The sequence below is a fragment of the Myotis lucifugus genome, unplaced genomic scaffold (assembly GCF_000147115.1).
Source record: "Myotis lucifugus unplaced genomic scaffold, Myoluc2.0 scaffold_612, whole genome shotgun sequence".
Lineage (NCBI taxonomy): Eukaryota > Metazoa > Chordata > Mammalia > Chiroptera > Vespertilionidae > Myotis > Myotis lucifugus.
In genome coordinates this window covers 284,033-308,038 of record NW_005871660.1, presented here as the reverse complement: position 1 = coordinate 308,038, position 24,006 = coordinate 284,033, and the positions used below count along the sequence as shown (strand labels likewise).

Here is a 24,006-nt window from a genome sequence, read left to right as displayed (position 1 = left end):
CCTGGAGAGCAAGTTCAGCCAGAGTAAGGCCACACACTTCAAGTGAATGAGGGGACACTGGGAAAATGGCCTAGGTGCGAGTTGTATGGCAAAACTAGGAGTCTGCGCAGTTGGGGTAGTAGGTGTGGGGAACACTGCAAGAGGGAAGAGTGAGGGGCAAGCCTTTGCCCCCCGCAAAACCACCTGGTCCCACAGCCACTCTTCATGGGGCAGGCCTGGCAGCTGAGAGCAACCAGGGTATTGTCTACCTTCAGGACTGTCCTCAGGGATACACCTGGGCACCAGAGCACCTTGACCCCTCCCATAGGACCCTACACTGGCCCATTGCCCCACCACCCTTCCCTGGCTCCTCCTGCCCCCGAGCTTCCCAAGCAGACTAGGGAGGATTCCAGCCCTGGTCTGTGGGAGGCAGGGACCCACTGGGCACGGGCCTCAGAGTATATGCAGAGTGGCTGAGGAATATGACTGGGCTGCCTGATGGCCCCAGAGTGGGGTTCCCACACACCCACAGCCGATTCTAGCCGCGGCCCTGACTGTACCTGTGCCTGCTGAACACCCACTCCCACCCAGCTCTACTGAGCCTCACAGAGCTTTTGAGCAGGGGACCAAATACAGCTTTTATGAAAGAAGGAAACCCCTACACACACGTGTGCACGCATACACATATCACACACATTCACACACATGCACACACACACAGAGAAGAGCAGTCAAGGCTGATGAGGCCAGGGTAGGGGGACATCCATGTCAGGCCAGCAGGACATCGTATCCCTTCTCCATAGAGACCAGTAGCCTGAGAGCCAAGGATCCCCCTTTGAAAAAAATGGGAGGGGCCCAGGGACAAAGCCCCTGCTTCCTTGGATCCATCTGTCCCCAGAGTGGCAGGGAGGCCGCTGAGGACTAGAGGCACCACAGCCTGTCCCTGCTAGATGGAAGAAGGGACACGTGTGCACACGTGTGTCGCTGTGACCCTAATCACCAGAACCCGTGCCTGCACCCCCAGACTGCTTCCCCCTCAGCTGGATTCAGAAAGAATTCCCGCATCCAAAGGTGACTATCAGAGAGGAAGTGGCAAAAAAAACAGAACTTAAGAGAGAAAAGGGACATGCAAAACAAAAGGCAGAAGGAGAATATACCCTGAAAATATCTGCCTCACAAAATCCCGTCCGAATAGTTTCCCACCGATCCAAATAAATTAGCAAAAAATCGGTCCACTGGAATTAAAAGCCTAAACAGAGGTATCTGGGTTCAAAGGAGAAGCACTGAGACAGTGAAGGAGAGGAAGAGGGGGAGAGAGAAGGTAACGGTGTGGATCACACGGAGGTGAAGGAAGGGTGACAGAAATGACGGTGGTGAAAGGATAGCAGAAGAGTGTCGGGGTGGGATTTAAAGGTACTTCCAACAGAACACAGTACAAGTTTCCTGACATAATAGATGATGTGAATCCAAAGGCAGGGAGATGGGCTGGCTGTGAACTAGAAGTGAAACAAGGTCAGTGACAGCAGATAAAGGAAGGGATCCCACACCCCACAGGCACCAGGACTCCGTTGGCCTCAGAATCTCCCCACCACTGGGGGCCTGCAACAGGAGGGGTGGCAGGAAAGTTTCACCTGACAATGGACACCAGACTGTGGATTGGTGGGCGGCAGAAAAGACCCAAATGAACGCTTCTGAACTTGCTAGAACCCCAGGCACTGCGTTTCCAGAGCCCTTCTCTCATGAGATGACAAACTGCAGGCGAGTAAGACACAGACGGTGAGCACTAAAGCCGTTTAAAGGGAGAACTGGAGTTAAAATGGCAGTGGCAGCCGTGGTTCCCAAACGAGATAAAGGGCTCTGTGCTGTCTGTATTATCAGGTATAATATGACTAAAAATCCTGAGGGGAGGGAAGGGGAGGGAAAGGTGCTGTGGGCATACTGCTCTCCTTTCTCCTGAGGCTGAGGTTGAAGGTATGGGTGTCACCAGGACCAGAACTGGTATTAGTAACAAAACCAACCAAAAACAGGGATGGGAGAGGGGGAGGTAGCGAACCGCAGTCTGTGGTACAAATCTCACCAGCTGTCTGCTTTTGTACAGCCTGCGAGCTAAGAATGTGTTGCTTTGTTTGGTGTATTTTTATTGTTGTTGTTTTTCTTTCTTAGATGGTTGGGGAAATATTTTAAAAGAAAAATATTTCGGGACAAGTAAAAGTTCTGTGAAATTCACATTTCAGTGTCCCTAAATAAAGTTTTACTCATGCACAGCACGCCCGTTGGTTTATGGCTCATCTAAGGCGGCAGAACTAAGTGGTGGAGACAGAGACTACTCGGCTGGCAAAGCTGAAAATACTATCTGGATCTTTGTAGAAAACGTTTACCAACCTCCTGATTTAAGGAATAGACAACTAGGAATCTTAGATAAAGTGATACTCATCCAGGAAGCAACTAGAAGAACCCTAAGCAAACATGTTACAAATCTTCCTGATCATTAGGTGAGTAATGCCACACACAGGTTCACATGAACGTGAAAAACACAGCCATGCCCTGGCCGGATGGCTCAGTTGGTTGGAGAGTCATCCCATACACCAAAAGGCAGCTGGTTTCATTCCCAGTCAGGGCACATATCTAGGTTGCCAGTTCGATCCCTGGTGGGTAATAAGGGAAACAATCAATCGATGTTTTTCTCTTACATTGATGTTTCTCTCTCTCTCCCTTCCCCTTCTACTCTCTCTAAAATCAGTAAAAACATATTCTCCAATGAGAGAAAGAAAGAAAGAAAGAAAGAAAGAAAGAAAGAAAGAAAGAAAGAAAGAAAGAAAGAAAGCAGAGAAGGAAAGGAAAGGAAGGGAAAGGAAAGAGGAAAGGAAAGAGGAAAGGAAAAAGGAAAGGAAAGGAAGAAAGAGCCATTTATATTAAAAAGAGACACAGGCCCTGGCCGGTATGCTCAGTGGTTAGAATGTTGGCCTGAGTACCAAAGGGTCATGGGTTCGATTCCTGGCCATGGGCATGTACCTGTGTTGCAGGTTCCATCCCCAGCCCCAGTTGGGGCCCATGTGGGAAACAACCAAACAATGTGTCTCTTACATCGATGTTTCTCTCTCTCTCTCCTCTCTCTCTCAGCCCTCTCCCAATCCTTCCACCTTTCCACTCTCTCCTAAAAACAATCAATGGAAAAAATATCCTTGGGTAAAGATTCACACACACACACACACACACACAAAAAAAAAAAAAAAAGGAAAAAGAGAGACACAGGATGAGCTTGTGTGTCTGTCTGCCTTCACACATGCACACCTATGTGTATAATATGCCAAGGAAGGAGACAGGATGGTAACCATGTTGCTTCCAGGGATAGGAGCTGGGAGATGGGAGGAAGAAGAGACTCATTCGTCACTCTCTGCCCTCTTGCACTGTTTGAATTTGCCTCCCCTGTGTATACTATCTCCAAAAAAGCAACAACAACAAAAAAACACCTTGTTTCACTAAGAATATAAAGACAAAACCTCAGGCCTTCCTGGCATCAACTGCCTGGAAGCCTCCCCAGACTCTAGACCTCCTTCTCCCCGAGTGGGGTGAGACTTGCTGCCATGATGCCCTGGTGGCCACTGCCCGCTGGGCTGGGCTCAGCACAGTGCTGTCTCTGCCCCAGCCTGCCAACCCCTGCAGGGACAGGGCGGTGTGAGTCAATTATGAATTCCAGTGCTTAGAACAGTGCCTGGCACAGGGAAAGAACCCCGTCCTGTTTGTAATAAATGAGGTCAAAATGGATCAGTGAACAGGTTAATGGGTGCAACACCTTTGGACATGGACACACACAGAGAAGCTGCGCGGGACCAGGATGTGTCACCCACCTTGGCCAGGCCTGCCCGGTGGGCTCCCTGGGACTCGATGTAGGCCACGTATTTGTTGAAGTCCTTAAATTCTTCCATAGTTGGGCGAAATGTCATGATTTTACAACTGGGGTTCTGGGCCCCATGATCCTCAGACCCCATGGTTGCAGCTGAGACACCGCCACACCTGTGAGGGAAGACAGAAGAGCGTGAGCAGGCGGTGCTGCCACTAGCGGGTGCCCTGCTCCATAGACCACACTAAAAGTACCCGGGGCCCCAGGAAGCAACGCGGGGCAGAGAGGAGACTGCCTTGCTCTGCTCTGGCACAAAAGACCAAGATGACTTCAACTAATTAAAAACAGAGGTGTCCTAGTTCCAAAAGCCAACATGATGCTGGAAGCCAGAGCACTAATTTTAAGCTGGGGGCCCTAGGAAATAAAAGCTTTTCGTTTCAGGGACTCAAATCAATGTATGTCCTTTGGAGCTGGACATGCAGAGACATAGGATCACGTGACAGGTTCTGCAAGGTAAGTGAGGTTGTGTGTGAGTCTGCCTTCTTTTGAGGTACCAGCCTGCAAGCAGGGAGACCACAACTCCAGGCAGGGCCCACCCCGAGCAATATGTGGGTCGGTCCAGGACTGGCCTGGCTGCTGTCAGTGAACCCAGGCCCAGGGACCCATGGGAAGCCCAGGCAGGAATCTGGAACCAGAGGGTAGAAGGCCGGCCAGAACGGCTCCTTGCCTGCAATCAGAGGCTCCAAGGCGCCCTCAGTCATAACCATGCCTGGACATTTTGGCACAGAGGGGAGACCGTGCTATGTCATGCACTCTAAGATTCACGGCAGGCGCCTGAAGATAACTGGGAACCAGAGTTCCTCTTGGGGAGAAGGGTGCAGATTGGAATGGCCCCCTCCTGTCTCTGGAGTTAATGGGACCCAGTGTGGTTATCGGTGGCCCACCCTGAGCAGGAAGAGGCTTGGTGACAGATTCTGGGAAAGGGTCCCTGTTGGCCGATTAAATTCTCCAGGTTCAAAAGACTAGACTCCCACCAGGATTTGAAAAAGTCAGAATCCAAGTACACACAGACCTGAGAACTTGGAGAACAATTTAACCAAGTTCACCTCACCCCACCCCAAAGTGAGCTGGGGAATGAGAAACCCAAGAAGCCCAGTGGTCCCAAAAAGGGGCGGAGCGGGGGTGGGGGGTGGGGGTGGTGGTGACAAGATGCTTCCAAAAGGTGATGCCTGCGGCGGGCACTAGAGGGCAGCACAAACCCAGGATTTGCCACTGAGGAAGTCATTTTCCCCTGGGAGGGATCTGGAGGCCCCAGGCTCACAGGTACCCTGTTTTGGCCTTGCCCCTAACACCCCATTCCATACCTGGGACACATGAGGTTGGGGCCAGGGGGACAGCAGCTAAAGGCTCCCTCTGAGGGCCAGACTCTCACGCATTGCTGGCGAGGGCCCCGGAAGATCCTGACATAAGAGTGGGGGTGAGGGCGGGGAGATGTCACTGCTTCACTGCTGCATCCAGGCTGGGACCCACCATGACCCTGTGTCCACAACAAGTCTCAAGTTTTCTCGAGGGGCAGCCACAAAGCTGAAGTGTGCATGGCAGGTCACGAGCCTGTGATGTCTGACAGCAGCTCTGGGCAGGATCACACAGAACCACCAAGAACACATGGTTTATAAAAGGAAAGGGGTTGTCACAATCCCTCCTAGGGAGCAGCAGGCACCAGAAAGTCCCAGCCTCAGCCAGGCTGCCCCTCTGGAGCCCTGACCAGTCTTTAAGACTGACCACCATGCCATGCCAGACGGCCCCTTGCCTGCAGCCAAGGGCCCAGGACCTGAATCCCCACCTGGGACCCTCACCCACCCCACCTGAGCCCCAAGCCTACCTGCCCTCTCCCCTCCAGCCCAGATGCAGCCACACGGGGCTCACTGTGGGCCTTCACTGCACAGCGGCAGACAGGACAGCACGTCTGTCCTGGGGAGACAGACCCTGACCCCAATACTATTGTGCACATCAGTGTGGTTCTGAGCTGTGCTGACGGCTATGGTGGGAGAACAAGGAAGGGCGGGAGAGGGCTCCATGGGCCAGGACCTCGAATGGGACACCGAAACAGGAGAGCTAGCTGGCCTTCCTCACGTTCCCACCATCCTAGCCACCCACTCCTGTCCATCCCACTTCAACATCCCTCAAGATTTTCCACACCCACTGGGGAGGTCAGGGCCTCCGCCTGTACAAAACAATAGGCCACCCACCTATACCACATGGACCATCTTATTCGTCCTCTGAGGCCTGCTGCCTGACATGATTGACCCGCCTCAGCCCCTGGTCCAAAGCCCTCGATGGCCAGGCAAAAGTCCAGAAGCTGGTTCCTCAGTCTGCCATGGCCACCAGTGCCCAGATCTGGAGACAGTGAACAAATCAGCACTTCAGAGGCCCCCAGCCCTGTTCTATGCATTTCACACGGGTGACTTGTGCACTCTACACAATGAGCCCATTTTTCATAGTTCACTGAGGACACAGGACCCCACGAAGGGAGGTCACATGCCTAAGCCACTTGGCAAGTAGGTGGTAGGGCCAGATGCCCAGCCAGACTCTGCTGAGACAGCCAGAATCTCCCACCTCTCTCCCACCCTAGTGAGTGGCAGGTGCCAACACCTACCCACACCCAACAGCTCTCATGTGAGTTCGGCCAGTCCTGGCCAGCTGGCTGCCTCTCTTCTGAGGCTGGCTCCCGAGTGGCCTGCAGGGGAGGGGGACAAGAGCCTCTTGCGGAGGCCACCTCGCACCCATCCACCCAAATACCCGGCGCCACTGGTGGGAGGTGACAGTCTCCTCCCAGGACCAGCTTGTCCCAGGCAGAGCTGGGGCAGCCCCGGGGCCCTGCCCACACGAGCTCTCTCTCTCATGTCAAAAATCATGACACAGAGATGAGTTTTCCATCCAGGAGGTGGAAAAGCAGATGCTGAGACAGCAGGTAGAGTATTCTGCATATGCACACTGGCAAGAGACGCTCTACTCCAACCACCAGATTCATCCAGATTCAGCTCCATGGTAAATTCCATAGGATTTTTTTCTCTCTTATTCGTGCTTTTTGAAATGAACTTTTTTAGTATGTAAATATAAGGAAGAAAATTAAAATGGTTTGTAATCCCAACACTCCATAACCCTTGACACATTTGAGTGAGGGCAAATAAAAATCATATATGGACATATTTAAAAAATAAAAAAGGAATTTGGATGCCAGTCCTCGGCCAATCTTCTGGTTCACTGGAAACATGGGGGAGGGGCAGAGGACAGGGAGAGCCCCAGGGAGGGAGTTCGCAGCACAGGCAGGAAGAGGGACGTGCTCCTTACCAGACAGAGCCATGCCAAAAAGCGGGGCTCTGACAACTCAATATACGGAAACAAACAGCCCAATTAAAAAGTGGGCCGAGGACTTGAATATACACAAAAGGTCAACAAGCAGGTAAAAAGGGGCTGAACATGTTAGCCAACGCGGAAATGCAAATCGAAACCACAGTGTGATACCTCTCATCCCCACTAGGATGGTTAGAACAAGAAAAACAGACAAGGAGAAGTGTTGATGAGGATGTGGAGAAATTGGAACACTGATATAATCAGGTGGGAATATTAAGATGGTAGCACCACTGTGGAAGAATTTGGTGGTTTAGACGAAATTATGATCAGCAGGATAATACACCATCACCTCCTCAAGACATCTACATTCTAATCTAGACTGACTACACTCCCTTCCATGGCAAAGGGACTTTGCAGATGGATTAAGTTAAGGACCCTGAGATGGGGATAGTCCTGGAAATCCTCAGGGGGCCCAGTGTCATCACAAGGGTCCTTATAAGAGGGAGAGAGATGAAGACTGGATGACAGAGCAATGGAGGCAGAGGCTGAAGTGATTCGAGGAAGGGGCCCTGAGGAGTGGAAAACTGAAAAAACTCCAAGAAATCAATTCTGCCCTGAAGTCTTCAGAAGGAGCAGCCCTGCCAACACCTAAAGCCCCATAAAACTCACTCCAGACTTCTGACCCCAGAACTGTCAGGGAATGAATATGGGTTGTTTGCAGTCACTGGGTTTATAGTCACGGTGCAACAGCCGTGGGATGCGCATGCAGAATCACTTTTTCTGAAAAGTGGTTTGGGGTTTTCAATGCATTTGAAAATACCGAGTTCTAGTCCACACCTGGCCCTAATTAGCCATGTGGCCTGCATCTGAGGTCAACACGGAATATGGAATTCGAGGCAGCCTTTCTTAGACCACTGGGAGCAGCCAACGTGGCAGGGAGTGAACAGGACTGGTTGTCCTCCAACCTGTCACCCCCATGGGTGTGAGCTGGGAGGTGATTAGCTTGTTTCCTCTCTTCTTACCAGTGACCACCTTGGGATACCATCAGAGGACACCACTTTATTTTTTTTATTTATATTGATTTCAGAGAGGAAGGGAGAGGGAGAAAGAGGTAGAAACATCAATGATGAGAGAGAATCATTGATCGGCTGCCTCCTGCATGCCCCCTACTGGGGATCGAGCCTGCAACCTGGGCATGTGCCCTTGATCGGAATCAAACCCAGGACCCTTCAGTCCACAGGCCGACATTCTAGCCACTGAGCCAAACCAGTTAGGGCCAGAGGCCACCACCTTAAAACCCTCTGTCCTCTGTCCCTGCTTTATTAGAAAAGTATAGGAGAAGGTGGACAGCCTGGAGTTGACACCTAGAAGCAGCTGGGCAATGGGATTCTTTTAAATCCATTTAAAAAGAATCTTTCATTTTAAATACCCCCACCCCACCACCCCTGGCTGTGACTGGTCACCATCCTCTGCAGGTTGTGGGGTGGGGTGAATAGGGCCTCAGAAAGCCCAGAAGTGGTATCCCACCTGATTCGAACGACAGAGCAGCCCGTCCTAGGCAACCCCAGAATCAATAAAAACTCTCAGTGGTTCTCGGGGCTTCGAGAGGGCAAACATGGAGTATGCAGACTAGGAAAGAGACACCCAGCAGAGCCACTCCTAGAGGGTTCTAAGCTCCCCTGTCTAAAGGCAGGCAGACCCAGGAGACCCCAAGAACTCAGAATCACATGGGGCTGCCTTCTCCCCGCAGCATGCAGCCTCACAGCCACCTGGGAGGAGGCTGTGGCCTTTGGGACCTTGGTCTTGCACTTACTTGAAAGTTCCTGGTATATTACGATGGTGAGGCTGCAATGAGAGATGCTCTAGTAAATGGCTTGGATTTCTGTCAGGTTCCAGCAATGGTGATGGTTCCTAAAATGCACAAAATAAAAGCACAATTAACTACATTTATCACATGCTTAAGTCTAAAATCCACATTACACTCCTAACAGTGGCATGTAGCCCAAGGACACTCTTGCCTTTATTCAGATGTATCCAAATCCTTGCCACTTTGCAGGAACACAACCGTTTTAAGCTCATCTTCCACAAATCAGCATCTGAGAAAGCAAGGACCTCCAGGAACAAATTAAACCAGAGAAGCTTTTAGAAACCTTAAGGTACAGGCAGCTTCTGGGAGGTTTACAACAAGTTCTGCCTCCTGTGAACTCCTGAAGCCGGGGAAAGCACCCTCCAAGTAGGAAACTCAGATGGACAATGCCGCACGGTAACCACCATCTGCACCCCCATAAGGTGCACACTGGGGGAGCCTGGCAGGGGCTGTGCAGACCCCACCAGGGCTGGGTCCCAACCTAGAAGCTAGTTGGGCAGAGCCATTCCAGTACCTGTGGAATGGATACAGCACAAGACTCTAAACTTGGGTTTGGCCCCAGGACCTTTGACAATCTGGGCTACAGCTACCCCAATTCAGCAGCCCTCCCACCCATATCTCCCCACAGCTCTCCAGACACATGAACCACAATGGCACAGGGTCTACCAGATGTTCCCTGCCTCTGGACCTTTGCACATGCTATACGAGACCTGAGCATGAGGATGGGCCTGACATTCCAGGAAGGGCAGCTTACCCCTTGAACTCAATCCCACACCCTTTCTCCAATTTACCAAGAGTTTTAAATAGCACGGATTTCACCAGCACTCTTACAACAGACAATGCACACTGACATTCTAAATCTTACTTTAAGCTGGTTTTTAAAAGTATCGGCACAACCCATTTTAGTGATTTCACTGTCTTTTAACAGGGCACAACCCCTGGTTGAAAGGCCACATGAGGCTGTAAATTTGTGGAGCTAGGGCTGCATACATCTTCCTCAGGACACAGTAGGCTGTCGCTGGCTCTCCCAAAAGCTCCTGGGCCTCTCCCACCTGCATAGCTGAAGGCCGCCCCACTCCACAGCCCTGCCAGCACCTGACATCGGCCAGAGCTGAAGTCAGAGGATCCAATTACTGTGAAATCTCTCCATGTAGCCGAAGCTGGCAGAATAACAGCTGCCAAGGATGTCTACGTCTGAATCCCCACAACATGTGGCAATGCTCCCTCTGGGGCAACAGGCACTTTGCAGATGGGATTAAGTGAGGGATCTTGAGATGGGAAGAGTATCCTGAATTATCAGGTGGGCTCTGTCATCACAAGGGTCCTTATAAGAGGAAGGCAGGAGGGTCAGAGTCAGAGGAGATGTAATCACAGAAGCAGAGATCAGAATGACGGGCTATGAAGATGGAGGAAGGGGCCATAAGGCAAGGGGTGCAGGTGCCTCTAGAACAAGCATGTCAAACTCGCGGACAATGAATATTTTTGTGGCCCAGCCAATGTAATGGTATGTAAGAAATGTTTTAATAAAAATTTTGTAACTTAATTTTTACAAGATCCTGTTATACATAATTATTAATAACGAACTACAACATTCACTAATGACTGATTACTATAATCGTGTTGCAGTCCTTTCCCTTACGCGCAGGCGCACCATTTCTCTCCACTAATACTAGCAGCTTATATTTTAGCAGCCGATTGCCACATCATTAGTCTTGGACTGATTTGTTTGGTGTGCACGCAACAGGAAATATTTCACTTCCAGAGAACAAGAAAACTAGGTTTATTTGCGTTACGCTTATTAATTTGTGCAGTTATTCAGTGTCTGGTAAGTTAATATTCAAGAAAAAATATTAAATTTTATTTAAATGTTCTATTATTTTATGTTAATGATGACTCATTTATTTCAGCCCTTTGTATTCAGCATGTCTCTATCGAAATAAACCTACGCTTCTATGAAAATTGAAGCTTTTGTTTTTTCGCAGCCCACATACACTTACACCTTGTTTATTGGCCCATGTTAGCCTTTGTGTTTGACATGCTTGCTCCAGAAGCTAGAAATGACAAAGAACAAAGTATGCCCTAGAGCCTCCAGAAGAAACCAGCCTTGACCACACCTTGATCTTGGCCCCGTGAGACCATGTCAGATTTCCAGCCTCCAGAACTGTGAGATAATAAATGTGTGGGTTTAAGTCACTAAGTCTGTGGTCATCTATCAGCGCAGCAAAGGAGACTAATGCTACACGCATCAATGTGTATTTTCCTGATCACAGAGTAGGTGAGGGGTCTTTTCATTGTCACTGACCACACAGACCTCCGCTATGAGCTGCCAGCCCCTATCCCTCATCCGTGTCTCAATGGGATCAGGTGTCTCCCCCGTCACTTATAACTGTCTCTTAGCATACTGTCTCCCTTCCTGGACATGGGCTGCCCCTACCAACACATGGTCTAAAAGGCAGAGAAGCCACTTGTAGTTCTCAGCTGGACAGACCCCAATCTGCTGCTGCCCATGGCTGCTGGGCCACCCAGACTATGGGTTCTTCTGCTCTCATACTTTGGGGGCCGAAAGCACCAACCCCCAAGCCAGAAGGCTAGAAGCTCGAGGGCTGAGGTGAAGGCCCAGTTCTCAGGCCACAGGTTGAGGCGAGGCCTCTATCCACCCTGACCTATGTCTACAAGGAACCAAGGTCCAGGCTAACCCACGTCCACTGCTCCTCTGAAGGCTCCCCTGCAGGCTCTGGGATGCAGAGGCCTGGCCTCAGACTGAGCCAGAGACTTGTTTGACACAAGGCAGCCAGGGTGGAGGGATCAGAGGACCCCTATGTGTGAACTGCACAGAGTGACTTACTTCCCAAAGGGGGAGTGACTTTACAGTGGAGAAACCTGGAAATCACAATTCAGTCAGGGGATCAAGGTCAACATTAACAGTAATAAGTCAAAGTGACATATGACCCTAGACATGATAGGATGAAAAGGGCCCTTCACCTCTGGGGTCTTCCTCGCAGAACACATCACCTGGTCTAACCATGAGAAAAACACCAAACAAACCCCAATTTAGAAACTTCCCACAAAATCCTTGACCAATTCTCCTCAAAACTGCCAAAGTCACCAAAAACAAGAAAAATCTAAAAAGCTGTCACAGCCGAGAGGAGCCTAAAGAGATGTGATAACTAAATGTCATGTGGGATGGTATCCTGGGACAGAGAAAAGACATTAGGGAAAACTGAGGAAATCTGAATATAGTATGGACTTTAATTAATAAGAATATATTTATTAATTTTGACAAATATACCAGCCTAATATAACATGTTCATTAATAAGGAAAGGAAGGGGAGGTTGTTTATGAGAACTCTATCTGCTTAATTTCTCTATAAATCTAAACTGTTTAAAAAATAAAGTCAAAGTAATTTTTAAAAAGAAAAACAAATCCAAAAGGCCCAAGCAGTCTGGGTCTCATGCCTCCTGCTGCCCAGGCTGGCCCAGCCTAGCTGCTGACCTCGCTGTGGGTCCTGGGAAATCTGGGGCGCTAAGAATAGAACTCAAGAGGGAGTCCGGTTGCAGCAGGTAAGAGCCAAGGCATCAAACACCAATGCCCCTAAAAAAGTGCAGTCTGACCATTTCTCCTTTAAAAAGGCGCAGTCTGACTACTAGATGACGTTATTCTGACGTGCCCGCCCGAGCCCGCAGATGCTGAAGGAAGCAGCAGGCACAGTGGCTTACTTCTCCACCCCCTCTGCAAAGGGCAGGCAGTGGGGCCGGAAAGGAAAAAAAGCAGACAAAGAGCCGGCGATACCTAAACACTGAGGCACCAGGAACTGCCATTGACTAGTGGCGTCGTTGGGACTCCACAGCTTGGCCACACACCCTAGGAAGAGGTATCTGGGTCCCCAGCTCTCGACTGCCCAAGGCTGACCCTTGGGGTGGGTCCAGGGGCTGGATCTACACCATGCCACACTACCCATTCCTGCCCTAGAGCTAGGCCTGAGGTCCAAGAGGCAGAAAGCTGACTGAGCATCCCATGGACCAGAGAAGGGAGCCATCACCTGTACACTCGGCTGACCTAGGCGGGCTCGGCTCCCAAATCTGCCTACTCCTCCCACCCCATAAGCCCCAAGTGGCCCCCAAAAGGAGCAGGTGTCTCCCACTGCCTGCTGAATCCTGGAGGATCTCTGTGCCTCTCAGTGCAGGGAAGCTACCCAAAGCCTCAGAACGACCCACAACTTGAACACTCTATTGTCCGATCAGTATGAACTCGTGGGGTTTTTTAAAAATATATATCTACAGAGAGATGGACACAGATATAAATACAGAGGGGCACAGAATCACAGGTTGATATTCACATCTCCAAGCTTTGTCCACTGACAGGCCTGGGAAGCCATGACACTCCCAGCACTGAGAGTGGCCAGACGACAGTTTTGTGTTTTTTTTTAATATATTTTATTGATTTTTTACAGAGAGGAAGGGAGAGAGATAGAGAGCTAGAAACATCGATGAGAGAGAAACATCGATCAGCTGCCTCCTGCACATCTCCTACTGGGGATGTGCCCACAACCCAGGTACATGCCCCCGACCGGAATCGAACCCGGGACCCCTCAGTCCGAAGGCCGAAGCTCTATCCACTGAGCCAAACCGGTTTCGGCCAGACGACAGTTTTTTAATACCATTCTCCAACACAGGGAACATAGGCTCCTTGGAAAAGTGGTCAACCTGAGCATCTCGTGGGGGCAGGGAGGAAGGAAGCCCTCACTAGAGGAGAAGGACATGAAGGAAGGACATGGGAGCCAAACAGGAAGGAGAAGGGGCGCCCTACGACCAAAGCAAGGATCACTCGGGCAACATGATAGTGATTGTGCTGGATTATAACCTGCAGATAAAATAAATATGCAAAGGTCTTTACTGGTATAAAATTTGAAAGAACTCTAATTCATACAAAGGAACTCTTATTCATAAATGGAGAAGGGCGGAGGGTGATACATGTCTCCATGAGAAGGCCAGAGTATACTGTTGCATGTAATTAATTGTTCTTGGTCTGAAATCCACAGGCAGAAGTTTGAAGAGAAACAGGGCGTTGCATTGTCTCAAAATCCCAAAGGGAAAAAGTAACCTTCTAGTGCAGGCTCCTGGATGGCACCACCTTACCCAAGGGATCAAGACCGACACCCCCAGTGATGGGACATTGATACGCTGCATGGAGAAGTACAAATACATAACCTCCATCTGATCATGGGGAAACACTGGACAAAGCTGAGGGACATTCTACAAAAGTGTCAAGGTTGTGACAGAAAAGGAAAGACAGAAATGGTCCCAGCCCAGAAAAGCCTGAGGAGACATGATGACTAGATGTGACGTGGCATCCCGGATGGGGTCCTGGGGCAGAAAAGGGACATGAGTGGGACAACTGGTAAAGTCCTAATAAAATCCCTGGTTTGGTAAATACTATTCCTCCATGTTTTTTGCTTATTTATTTTGTGCCATTCTTCTGTGGTTAAAAGCTAACATTCAGGAAGGGGCTGAAAGGTACACAGGAACTCTATGTACTGTCTTTGTAACATTTCAATAAGTCTAAAATTATTTCAAAATAAAAATTCAAAAAATAAAAATAAAAAACCTCTACCTCTGTCCTCTGAAGCTCACTGCACAGCAGGTTTCAGCCGGAAGAGGAGAGTCTGGCTGTAAAAAAATCCAAACTGATAAGAAAAAGCAAGCTGACACCACACTACAATCCAGTTTCAGGACCCATTAAAGGCCCAACCTGCTGAACCCAAGTTTCAGATCCTTCCTGTTAGAAAGAACTGAAAAACTGACATTTTTCATCCGCCTTTGCTTACTGGGCATAGAGCCTCTTATTTTCAAATATCTCACCAAATCCTCCATGCCCATGAAAATGAAGGATTTGCAGAAGATGCGAAGGCTCAGTTAGGGAAGTGGCGGGCACCCCGGGTTGTCTGGATCCCAATTAAGAAGGCTCTAGTCTCCTTACATGGAACTCTAAGGACCACATCACAACATTTTTCTTTAAGGTCCACCCCCGGCCTAGACATTACTCAGGTTGGCAAAACTACAGTAATCAAGACAGTGTGGTACTGGCATAAAGATGGACACAGCACTCAATGGAAGAAGAGTTGACAGTCCAGAAATAAACTTGCACATTTAAAGTCAGTTAATTTTCAATGAGGTTGTCAAGACCATTCAATGGGGGAAAGAACAGTCTTTCAATAGTTACACTGGACATCCACATACAAAAGAATGAAGCTGGATTCCTACCTCACACTGCAGGCAAAAAATTAACTCAAATGGATCAGAGATAGAAATGTAAGAGCTAAAATTATAAAACTCTTAGAAGAAAACAAATGAATGAACCTTTGTGACCTTGGATTAGGCCAGCCGTGGGCAAACTACGGCCCGTGGGCCGGATCCGGCCCCTTTGAAATGAATAAAACTAAAAAAAAAAAAAAGACCATACCCTTTTATGTAATGATGTTTTCTTTGAATTTATATTAGTTCACACAAACACTCCATCCATGCTTTTGTTCCGGCCCTCCAGTCCAGTTTAAGAACCCATTGTGGCCCTCGTCAAAAAGTTTGCCCACCCCTGGATTAGGCTATGGTTTCTAGACATACAACAAAAGCACAAGTAGAAGAAAAAAATAGATTGGACTTTGATCTTCAAAGAACTTAATCAAGAAAGTGAAGACAACCCACAGAATGGGTGAAGATATTTGCAAATCTTATATCTCATAAGGGAATTGTATTGAAAATATATAAAGAACTTTTACAGTTCAACAACAAAAAGACAAATAACCTAATTTACAAATGCGTAAAGAATTTGAATGAACATTTCCCCCAAGATATACAAACACAGGAGAAGAAACTCAACATAACAGCAATGGAGCAAGGGGGAAGAATAGAGGCTAAAACCCCAAGAGAGTGGTGGCAGGGCACATGTAGAGCCTTATAAATAGTTTTGACGATTATACTTCTCAAGGTATGTCCTCTGTTCTCTCAAGCTTTCTCCCTAGAAATCATGGTGGGGCCGTGGAGATGAGCAAAGGCCCCAGAGGCCTGGTCCCAGCCCAGCTGTATGATCTAGAACAAGTTCCTAACCTCTGAGCCTCAGTTTTTATATCTGTAAAGAAGGGATCACCATATTAATGCCCTGCTCCTGGAGTTGTGGAGGGTTAAATAAGGTAACAGTCAGAATGCACGTAAAGGAGAACCTAGCACATTGTAAACCCTCAATATATACAGCAGCTGTTATGGGCTTTGTCATTTAATAGGCTCACCAAGGCAAAGAAAGCCAATCTGATGACACACTGGGTGAGATGCCCTCATCCATCCATGCTCCCAGTGTCCACAAAAGGCCTCTATGAAGGACAACCTGGCAACATCTTTTTTTTAAATGCCCACTCCCTAAAAATAACCCCCTAAAAAATGCCCACCCCTCCTAACCATCCGATCTTGGGCCTTTATGCTCCAGACATGCTGCACCTGGCAGCAGAGTGGGAGCTCACTAAACAGACCTCCAAGAGAGCACTGGGACCAGGGAAGGTTCCAGCTGGATCTTGTGAACTGTAAGACATCTGGAAGCAATCTGCCAAGTTCTGTGATACGCACGGCACACACTTAGCATGCTGAAAAGAACATGTATGCACATGTCTTTCTAGAGGGTGACCGCTTCCAGGGGCCTGGGGGGCTACAGATCATGGAGAGAGGGAGATAACAATGGCATCTTGAAGCACTGGTACTTGCGATAACTGGCTAGGTAGCCATTTGGGAAAATATAAAGTCAGGTCCATACCTCCCACCATTTGCAACAATGAACTCTGAAAGGATGAGGGATCTACATGGAAAGAATGTAACCATATGGGTGGGTACTGGAAGAAAACAAGGTAAATCCCTCTTCAAGCTCAGCTTTCTAACTAGTACTCAAAATCCAGAGCAATAAATGAAAAAAATCATAAATCTGACTATATCAACATTTAAAAACTGTAGAGGGGAAAAAAGACATCATAAAAAAAGTCAACATGCAACTGAAAAACTGACAGAAAACATTTGCAATACAGATCACAAAGGGCTCATCTCCCTAACATATATTGAAATTTTAAAGGTTTGGGGGGGAAAGGTCAAAAATCCAATTGAAAAATGGGTGAAAAGCATGAACTAACAATTCACAGAACAGATACAAAAACAGCCTTTAACATATTAAACAATGCTCAGCCTCACTCATAATTTCAGAAATGCTAATTAAAACTACACAGATCCCATTTGTCACCTCTCAGATGGGCCAATATTTTTTAAATAGAATAGAATAGGCTGTGGGACCAGACCCCCTCATCCAATGGTGCTGGTGGGAGTAAACCAATAGCACCTTCTGGAATGAAACTTGGCAGAAGCTAACAAAATACATTTGCTTTTATCTTTTGACCTAGCATTCCCATTTCTAGAAACCCACCCATCACAATACTCTTCCAACAATACAAAAATATCTATATACAAGGGAATTCACTGCATTACCGCCTGCACCTGCAAGATACTGGAAATGACCTAAATGCCCATGCAGGGAGAGGCTGCACTAACTGTGCTATGACCCACAGTGGACACCATGCAGCCGCGCAGGACAGCAAGGACATCTCCACGGCCAGATGCAGCTGTTTCCAGTGAAAAGAGCAAAGCATAGAAATACCCCCACAACCCCACTTTTCATGTGAGAAAGGTGGGGGTATAAGAAAAGACATGTCTGCTCTTTTGAGCAGCTGGAAAAGGATAAATCAGACACCAGGTGAAACTAGGGAGGGGTGAGGATGATGACATATCTCTGTAGTCTTGACTTGGAACCATGCTAATGTCCCACATACTGAATGAGAATGCATAAATGAAATCAACAAGAATTGGAGGGGAAATCCTACCACAAAATGCGAACAGAAACAAATAAACCAAACTGTATTTCAAGTAAATAATATAACCATAGTAGAGAGGGAAAAGAAAGAACTAATCCGCGTGACTTTTAAACACAGTTTTGGAACTAGATGTGTTGGAAATAAAGATAAAACAAATATTGACTGCTGGTCTGAAGGCTTATTTTACTGTAGGTGACAGGACAGGTTCGCACTGACTGAGAAAGGAGTTACAAAAATGGAAAGGGGAGCCAGCAAGGAGCCTGCATGTGGGACTAGAACTGGAGGCATTGGTGTGAACTCATGGGCAGGAGAGTATGTATGTAGAAAACTAGAAGCAGAAATGGATGTGGATGTCGTGTGGGTGTGTGTGTGTGGTGTGTGTTTGATACATGTATACAGATATATATACAGAAGGTAATGTATGCACGTAGGTATTTATTCACACCTCTATTTCCCAGCTCTGGCTAATAAGAGGGCCTAGATGTAAAGACACCCCATTGGCAATGAGCACACTGAGCACCCAGATCTTGGTTTCAAAACAACGTTGTCCACAAAAGAACCAGGGCTCACCCTAGCCGGTTTGGCTCAGTGGATAGAGAGTCAGCCTGCGGATTGAAGGGTCCCAGGTTCGATTCTGGTCAAGGGCATATGCCTGGGTTGTTGGCTCAATCCCCAGTAGGGGGCATGCAGGAGGCAGCCGATCAATGATTCTCATCACTGATGTTTCCTCTCTCTCTCTCCTTTCTCTCTCTCTCTCTCTCTCTCTCTCTCTCTCTCTCTCTCTCTCCTCCCTTCCTCTCTGAAATCAATAAAAACGTATTTAAAAATAATAATAAAATAGTAATAAAAAAGAACTAGGGCTCCTTACAGAAGTGGTCAATCCCTGAGCTGGGCAGAGAGATAGGCCTGGAACATTTCACTGTGTCTAAAAGTAAGGAAGTGCACAGGGAATGGTGGGGGTATGACAAAAGGACACACGGAGCCAGCAAGGGCTCTCCCTCTGTACAAATCTGGGACCATTGGAGCAACATAAGGAGAGTGACGGATTATAACCTAAGTCAGGTAAGAATCCAAGAGCCCACAGTGATATAAACAAACAAATGGGGAAAAGAGAGAGCTGTTCCTTACAGTAAAAAGCCAACCAATGAATGCAGAATGATGGAATTAGACTATTTGGCAAGAATCAGCAATGGCTGCTAAAACAAGCATGAGTGTTGGAAGAGTAACAGGGTATTGACATAGTCTCAGAATATCTCTCCACAAGAAACACATTAAACACAAATGGTAAAATAGTAACTTTATGGTACAGAACCTGGCAGAAACCAAGTGATCGAGGCTGACAAGACCAGAAATGAGACAAACTGACACAAGGGGCCTCCAGATACGATGTACCAAGAAGATCACTTCTGGGACATTCCTGCCAACTGTGTAACCTGAACCAGTCATGAGGAATCATCAGACAAACCCACACTGGGGGACATCCTACAGAATAAGTGGCCTGTATTCTTCAAAACATCAGTCATGAACTCTAAAGACCGACTCTAGAACAGTTCCAGATGAAAAGAAACATGACAACTGAATGCAATGTGTGATCCTGGATTCTCTTTCGAGAATTTGGAGAATTCACTTCCTGATTTTGATAATTTGATAAGAGAATACCTTGTTTGGAAGAAGTGAACACTGAAGTATTTAGAAAAAGGAGTATCTACCTGGAAGAGTTTGAAAACATTCACACAGAGAGAATGAGGAAGACAAAGGGAATAAAAGCAGACGCAGTAAAATGAGAATGGGGTGAAAGGTATCAGGGAATTCTTAATATTATTCTTGCAAACTTTTCTGTAAATGTGAAATTATGTCTCCAAATTTTTTTCTTAAAACAAAAAAAGCACTTGGGTTGGAAAAATAAAAGGGAAGTGCTTGGCAGAAGGCCAGGGAGCCCAGGAGAGATGCAGGTCTGGCTGCCAGCACTTGCTTTGAAATATCATGGACAAGGAGAACAGGGCCTGCCACCCCACCTTCGTCTTTACTAGGCTCTCAACAGGGTCAAGGCAGCAGCATGGGCAAAGGCCACCTGTCCCCCGGCCACAGCCCCAGGCAAGGGGCTGGAGCCTCACAGCAACAGAAAGGGATGCCAACATCCTGAGGGCTGAGGGGAACAAGCAAACTCCCCACCCAGCCAGAAGGCCACCCTGGCAGACACTCAAAATACTACCACTCCATTCTTTTTTTTAATCCTCACCCAAGAACATGTTTTTTATTCATTTTTAGAGAGAGAGGAAGGGGAAAGAGAGAGGGAGAGGGAAAAAGAGAAACATCGATGTGAGAGAGAAAAGTCAATGTAAGAGAGAAACATTGATCAGTTGCCTCCTGTATGCGCCCCAACTGGGGATCAAACCTGAAACTTTTTTTTTTATTATTATTATTATTCTCACCTGAGGATATTTTTCCATTGCTTTTTCAGAGTGGAAGGGACAGAGGAAGAGGGAGAGACAGAGACAGAGAGACCTCGATGTGAGAGAGAAACATTGATGTGAAAAACAGGGGGCTGGGGAAGCAGGGAGGAACCCGAAACCCAACTATGTGCCCTTGACTGGGAATCAAACCCCCAACCTTTTGGTGCATGGGAAAACATTCTAACCAAGGAGCCACAAGGGCCAGGGCTGAACCCGCAATCTTTTGGTGCACAGGATGATGCTCCAACCAACTGAGCGACCCAGCAGTGCTACCAGTTCATTCTTTACACATATGTATAGGTCTTAGATGTTCTATAATTAACCATTTAAAACCATCATCATCCCGCCAGTGTGGCTCAGTGGTTGAGCGTTGACCTATGAACCAGGAGGTCACAGTTCGATTCCCAGTCAGGCTCGACTCCCAGTAGGGGGCGTGAGGAGTCAGCTGATCAATGATTCATCATTGATGTTTCTATCTCTTTCCCTCTCCCTTCCTCTCTAAAATCAATAAAAATATATTTTAAAAATAAAACCACAATCATTAACAAAGTAATCTTTGTTTCTCCACAAATACGCCTTGTAATTTTGTGGCCATCTATGTAGGCTCTGGGTAAGGATGGAAGACACACATGTACACAAGTGATATGCCAGGAGGATCCTGCTCCTCACTCACAGCCCTGTTGATCCTGGACAGGTTTACTAACCCCCGTGAACATCACCCTTCTTCTAGAGTTTGCTCTGGGCCTTCCCTCAGAGCTATGCTGGGATCAGAGATGACCAGTAAAGATGAAAAGGCCAGTGATGGGGGCACAGTTCACCCACATGCAGGCATGGCTCTCAGAAGTAGGTACTGTTTATCACAGCCCATTTCACAGATGGTTCAGCCCATTTCACTGAGGCACACATGGTAAAGTGACTCACCTGAGACCACACAGCCAGCAACAGGGGAGCCCAGCTCTCAATATGTATCCTAACCACTAGCCTTGCCAGCCCATGCCAACTAGCAGGGAGACACATGGAAAACACAAAGCTCTGTCCCCATTTTGTGCTTCTAGATTGCAGGTCTTCATACAATCTATAAAAGTGCAGAGAAAAACACAGACAATCCCATCTAATAATAGAAAAACATGGTAATTGACCATACCTTCGCTACGCCTCTCACTGGCTAATCAGCATGATATGCAAATTAACCACCAACCAAGATGGCGGCCAATTTGCATACTGCGGGCAGGGCGGAACAGCGCAGCCGGCAGCGCGAGCCGCCATCCCAGGCCACAGGCCGACCCCAGAAGCCCCAGAAGCCGCCCAGAAGCCGGTGATGGGAGGGAGATGGGGGTCCCCTGCCCAGGCCTGATGCCTGGGCCAGAGGCGTCAGGCCTGGGGCGGCGGGGAGCCCAGCTGGCAATTGGTGTGAACTATAGAGGAAACACCTTTTCTGACCGCTCATTGGTTAAGCTCCCTGTATGTGCCACTGGTAATATTCTTAGTAACTTGGGTAATAAGAATCCAAAAAGGTGATCTAGGGTTTTTCACCACACTCCTGGCGAAAAAAACGAAGGTCCGCTGCTGGAGGGCTAAAAAATGTCATATCCTGCCCTAGCCAGTTTGGCTCAGTGGATAATGCCTTGGCCTGCCGATGGCAGGGTCTGAGTTCAATTCTGACCAAGGGCATGTACCTAGGTTGCAGGCTCCTCCCTGGCCGGGGCCCAGGTCAGGGCTCATGCAGGAGGCAACCAATCAAAGTGTTCCTCTCACTTTGATGTTTCTCTCTGTCTTTCCCTTTCTCTTCCACATTCTCTAAAAATCAATGGAAACATATCCTCAGGTGAGGATAAAAAAATAATAAAGAAATTATTATTATATGAAAGACACATCTTGAAAATGCCTAAAGAAAGTTGTCATTTTTTCATGGTGAAGGGACTGGAGTCCGTGTTGATGAAAAAACCTTGCTGGCTGTGGTGACTGGCAGTGGCTGCAGCAGTGGGGTGATGGGGCTGGTGCCTTCCCCTGATCAGCCCGGTCACCTCCCACAAAGGGAGGCCAGACTGCGGCTTAGGCCCTATCCCCAAGGGGAGCAGGGAGCAGGCCTAAACCGTCACTAGGACATCCTCTGAGGGCTTCCAGTATGTGAGAGGGGGCAGGCTGGGCTGAGAGACACCCCCCCCCAAGTGCACGAATTTCGTGCACCGGGCCCCTAGTGCTTTTATAATCTTGGGAGGGAAAGACCTCTCTAGGCAGGTCACAAGACCAGGAACTTTACAGGACAAGACAAATTTGGCAATAAACTTTAAAATATTTGACGTAATAACACATCCAAAATAAAACTGAAAGATAAATGAGAAACTGAGAAAAAAATGTGTAACACAAAAGGGTGCTAATAGCTCTAATATAGAAGGGTTATTATAAAACACTGGTTCTCAACCAGAGGTGAGTCTGTCCCTCAGGGGACACTGGGTGATGTCTGAAGACATCTATCGTTGTCACGACTGGAGGTGGGAAGGAGCTCCTGGCAGTAAGGGGGTGGAGGCCAGGGATGCTGCTCAACACCCCCCAGAGCCCAAGATGGCCCCCAACAGAATGATCCAGATCAAAGATATCAATAGTACTGAGCTGAGAAACCTGTTATAAGTCAAGAAAAATAAATAAACACCGCAATATAACAAGTGGGCAACGGCTATAAAATGGCAATTCAAAAAAGCAGTGACTAGGAGATAATAGATTAAAAGAAAGGACAAAGCTGGGGCTGTCACTGGTGTGATGAAAGCCTCCAGCTGTCACAGGAAGGTCAATCCAGACCACCTTTCTGGGGACTGCTGAGCAACATGTTCAAAATAATAAAGTGTCCGTGCTCTGAGCTACCACACTCACAGATCACCTCAAGGAGATAGCAGCAAGGATGCTCACAGAAGCACTGTTTAAAAAGGAAAATATATAAGTAATCAGGAAATGGGCAAGGAAATCATACACACTCACATGAAAGCAAAGGAGTATGCAGTCAATGAACTAGAAAGACCTCGCCTGACACAGAGATGACCATAGAGCTTTCAGGATCTGGGGAAATTTGTAATTCACGTAAACTTGTCTTTACTGACAATGCTTATGTATCACTTTTATAAAAACAAGAGTACTTAGAGCTCACCTCCAGAGCTATGCCTGGGACCCAGAGGTCCCATCCCTCCAGCAGCTCACTGGTTGGTCCATCTGAGTAGACAGAAGTGGATCTCAGGGGAAAGAGACAATGTGTCCTGAAATTAACTATCACTAAAACGATTATGGTACCCACTCCCTACCTAAATTCATACTTAAAATACGAAGCCAAATTGGAACCCTCACATACTGCCAGTGGAATTGTAAAAATGGTGCAGCCACTTTGGAAAACAATTTGGCAGTTTCTTAAAGCATTAAACATGGAGTTTCCATCTGATCCAGCAATTCCACTCCTATGTATCTACCCAAAAGAAATGAAAACATATATTCACACAAGAGCTCATACATGAATGTCCATATTATCCATTGTATGCATTATTTGTAATGGCCAAAAAGTGGAAACAACGGAATAGTACATTTTAAAACAGTGAATTATATAACATGTGAATTATGCTTAACAAAGCTGTTATT

The 24,006-nt window shown here is 47.6% G+C and overlaps 1 protein-coding gene across 8 annotated transcripts in view; it reads right to left on the bottom strand.

Moving 5' to 3' along the window:
• KDM4B (lysine demethylase 4B) overlaps positions 1-24,006 on the bottom strand; it is a 131,336-nt gene that overhangs the window by 91,457 nt on the left and 15,873 nt on the right. For all 8 annotated transcript variants that reach the window (XR_002826750.1, XM_023745987.1, XM_014447091.2 and 5 more), the window contains exons 2-3: positions 8,988-9,085; positions 3,828-3,993 (exon numbers count right to left, since the gene is read on the bottom strand). Coding sequence is in view for 7 of the 8 variants with exons in the window: in XM_023745987.1 (XP_023601755.1) it covers positions 3,828-3,968 (141 nt within the window). In the remaining variant the exon portion in view is untranslated. The remainder of the gene's footprint in view (positions 1-3,827; positions 3,994-8,987; positions 9,086-24,006) is intronic.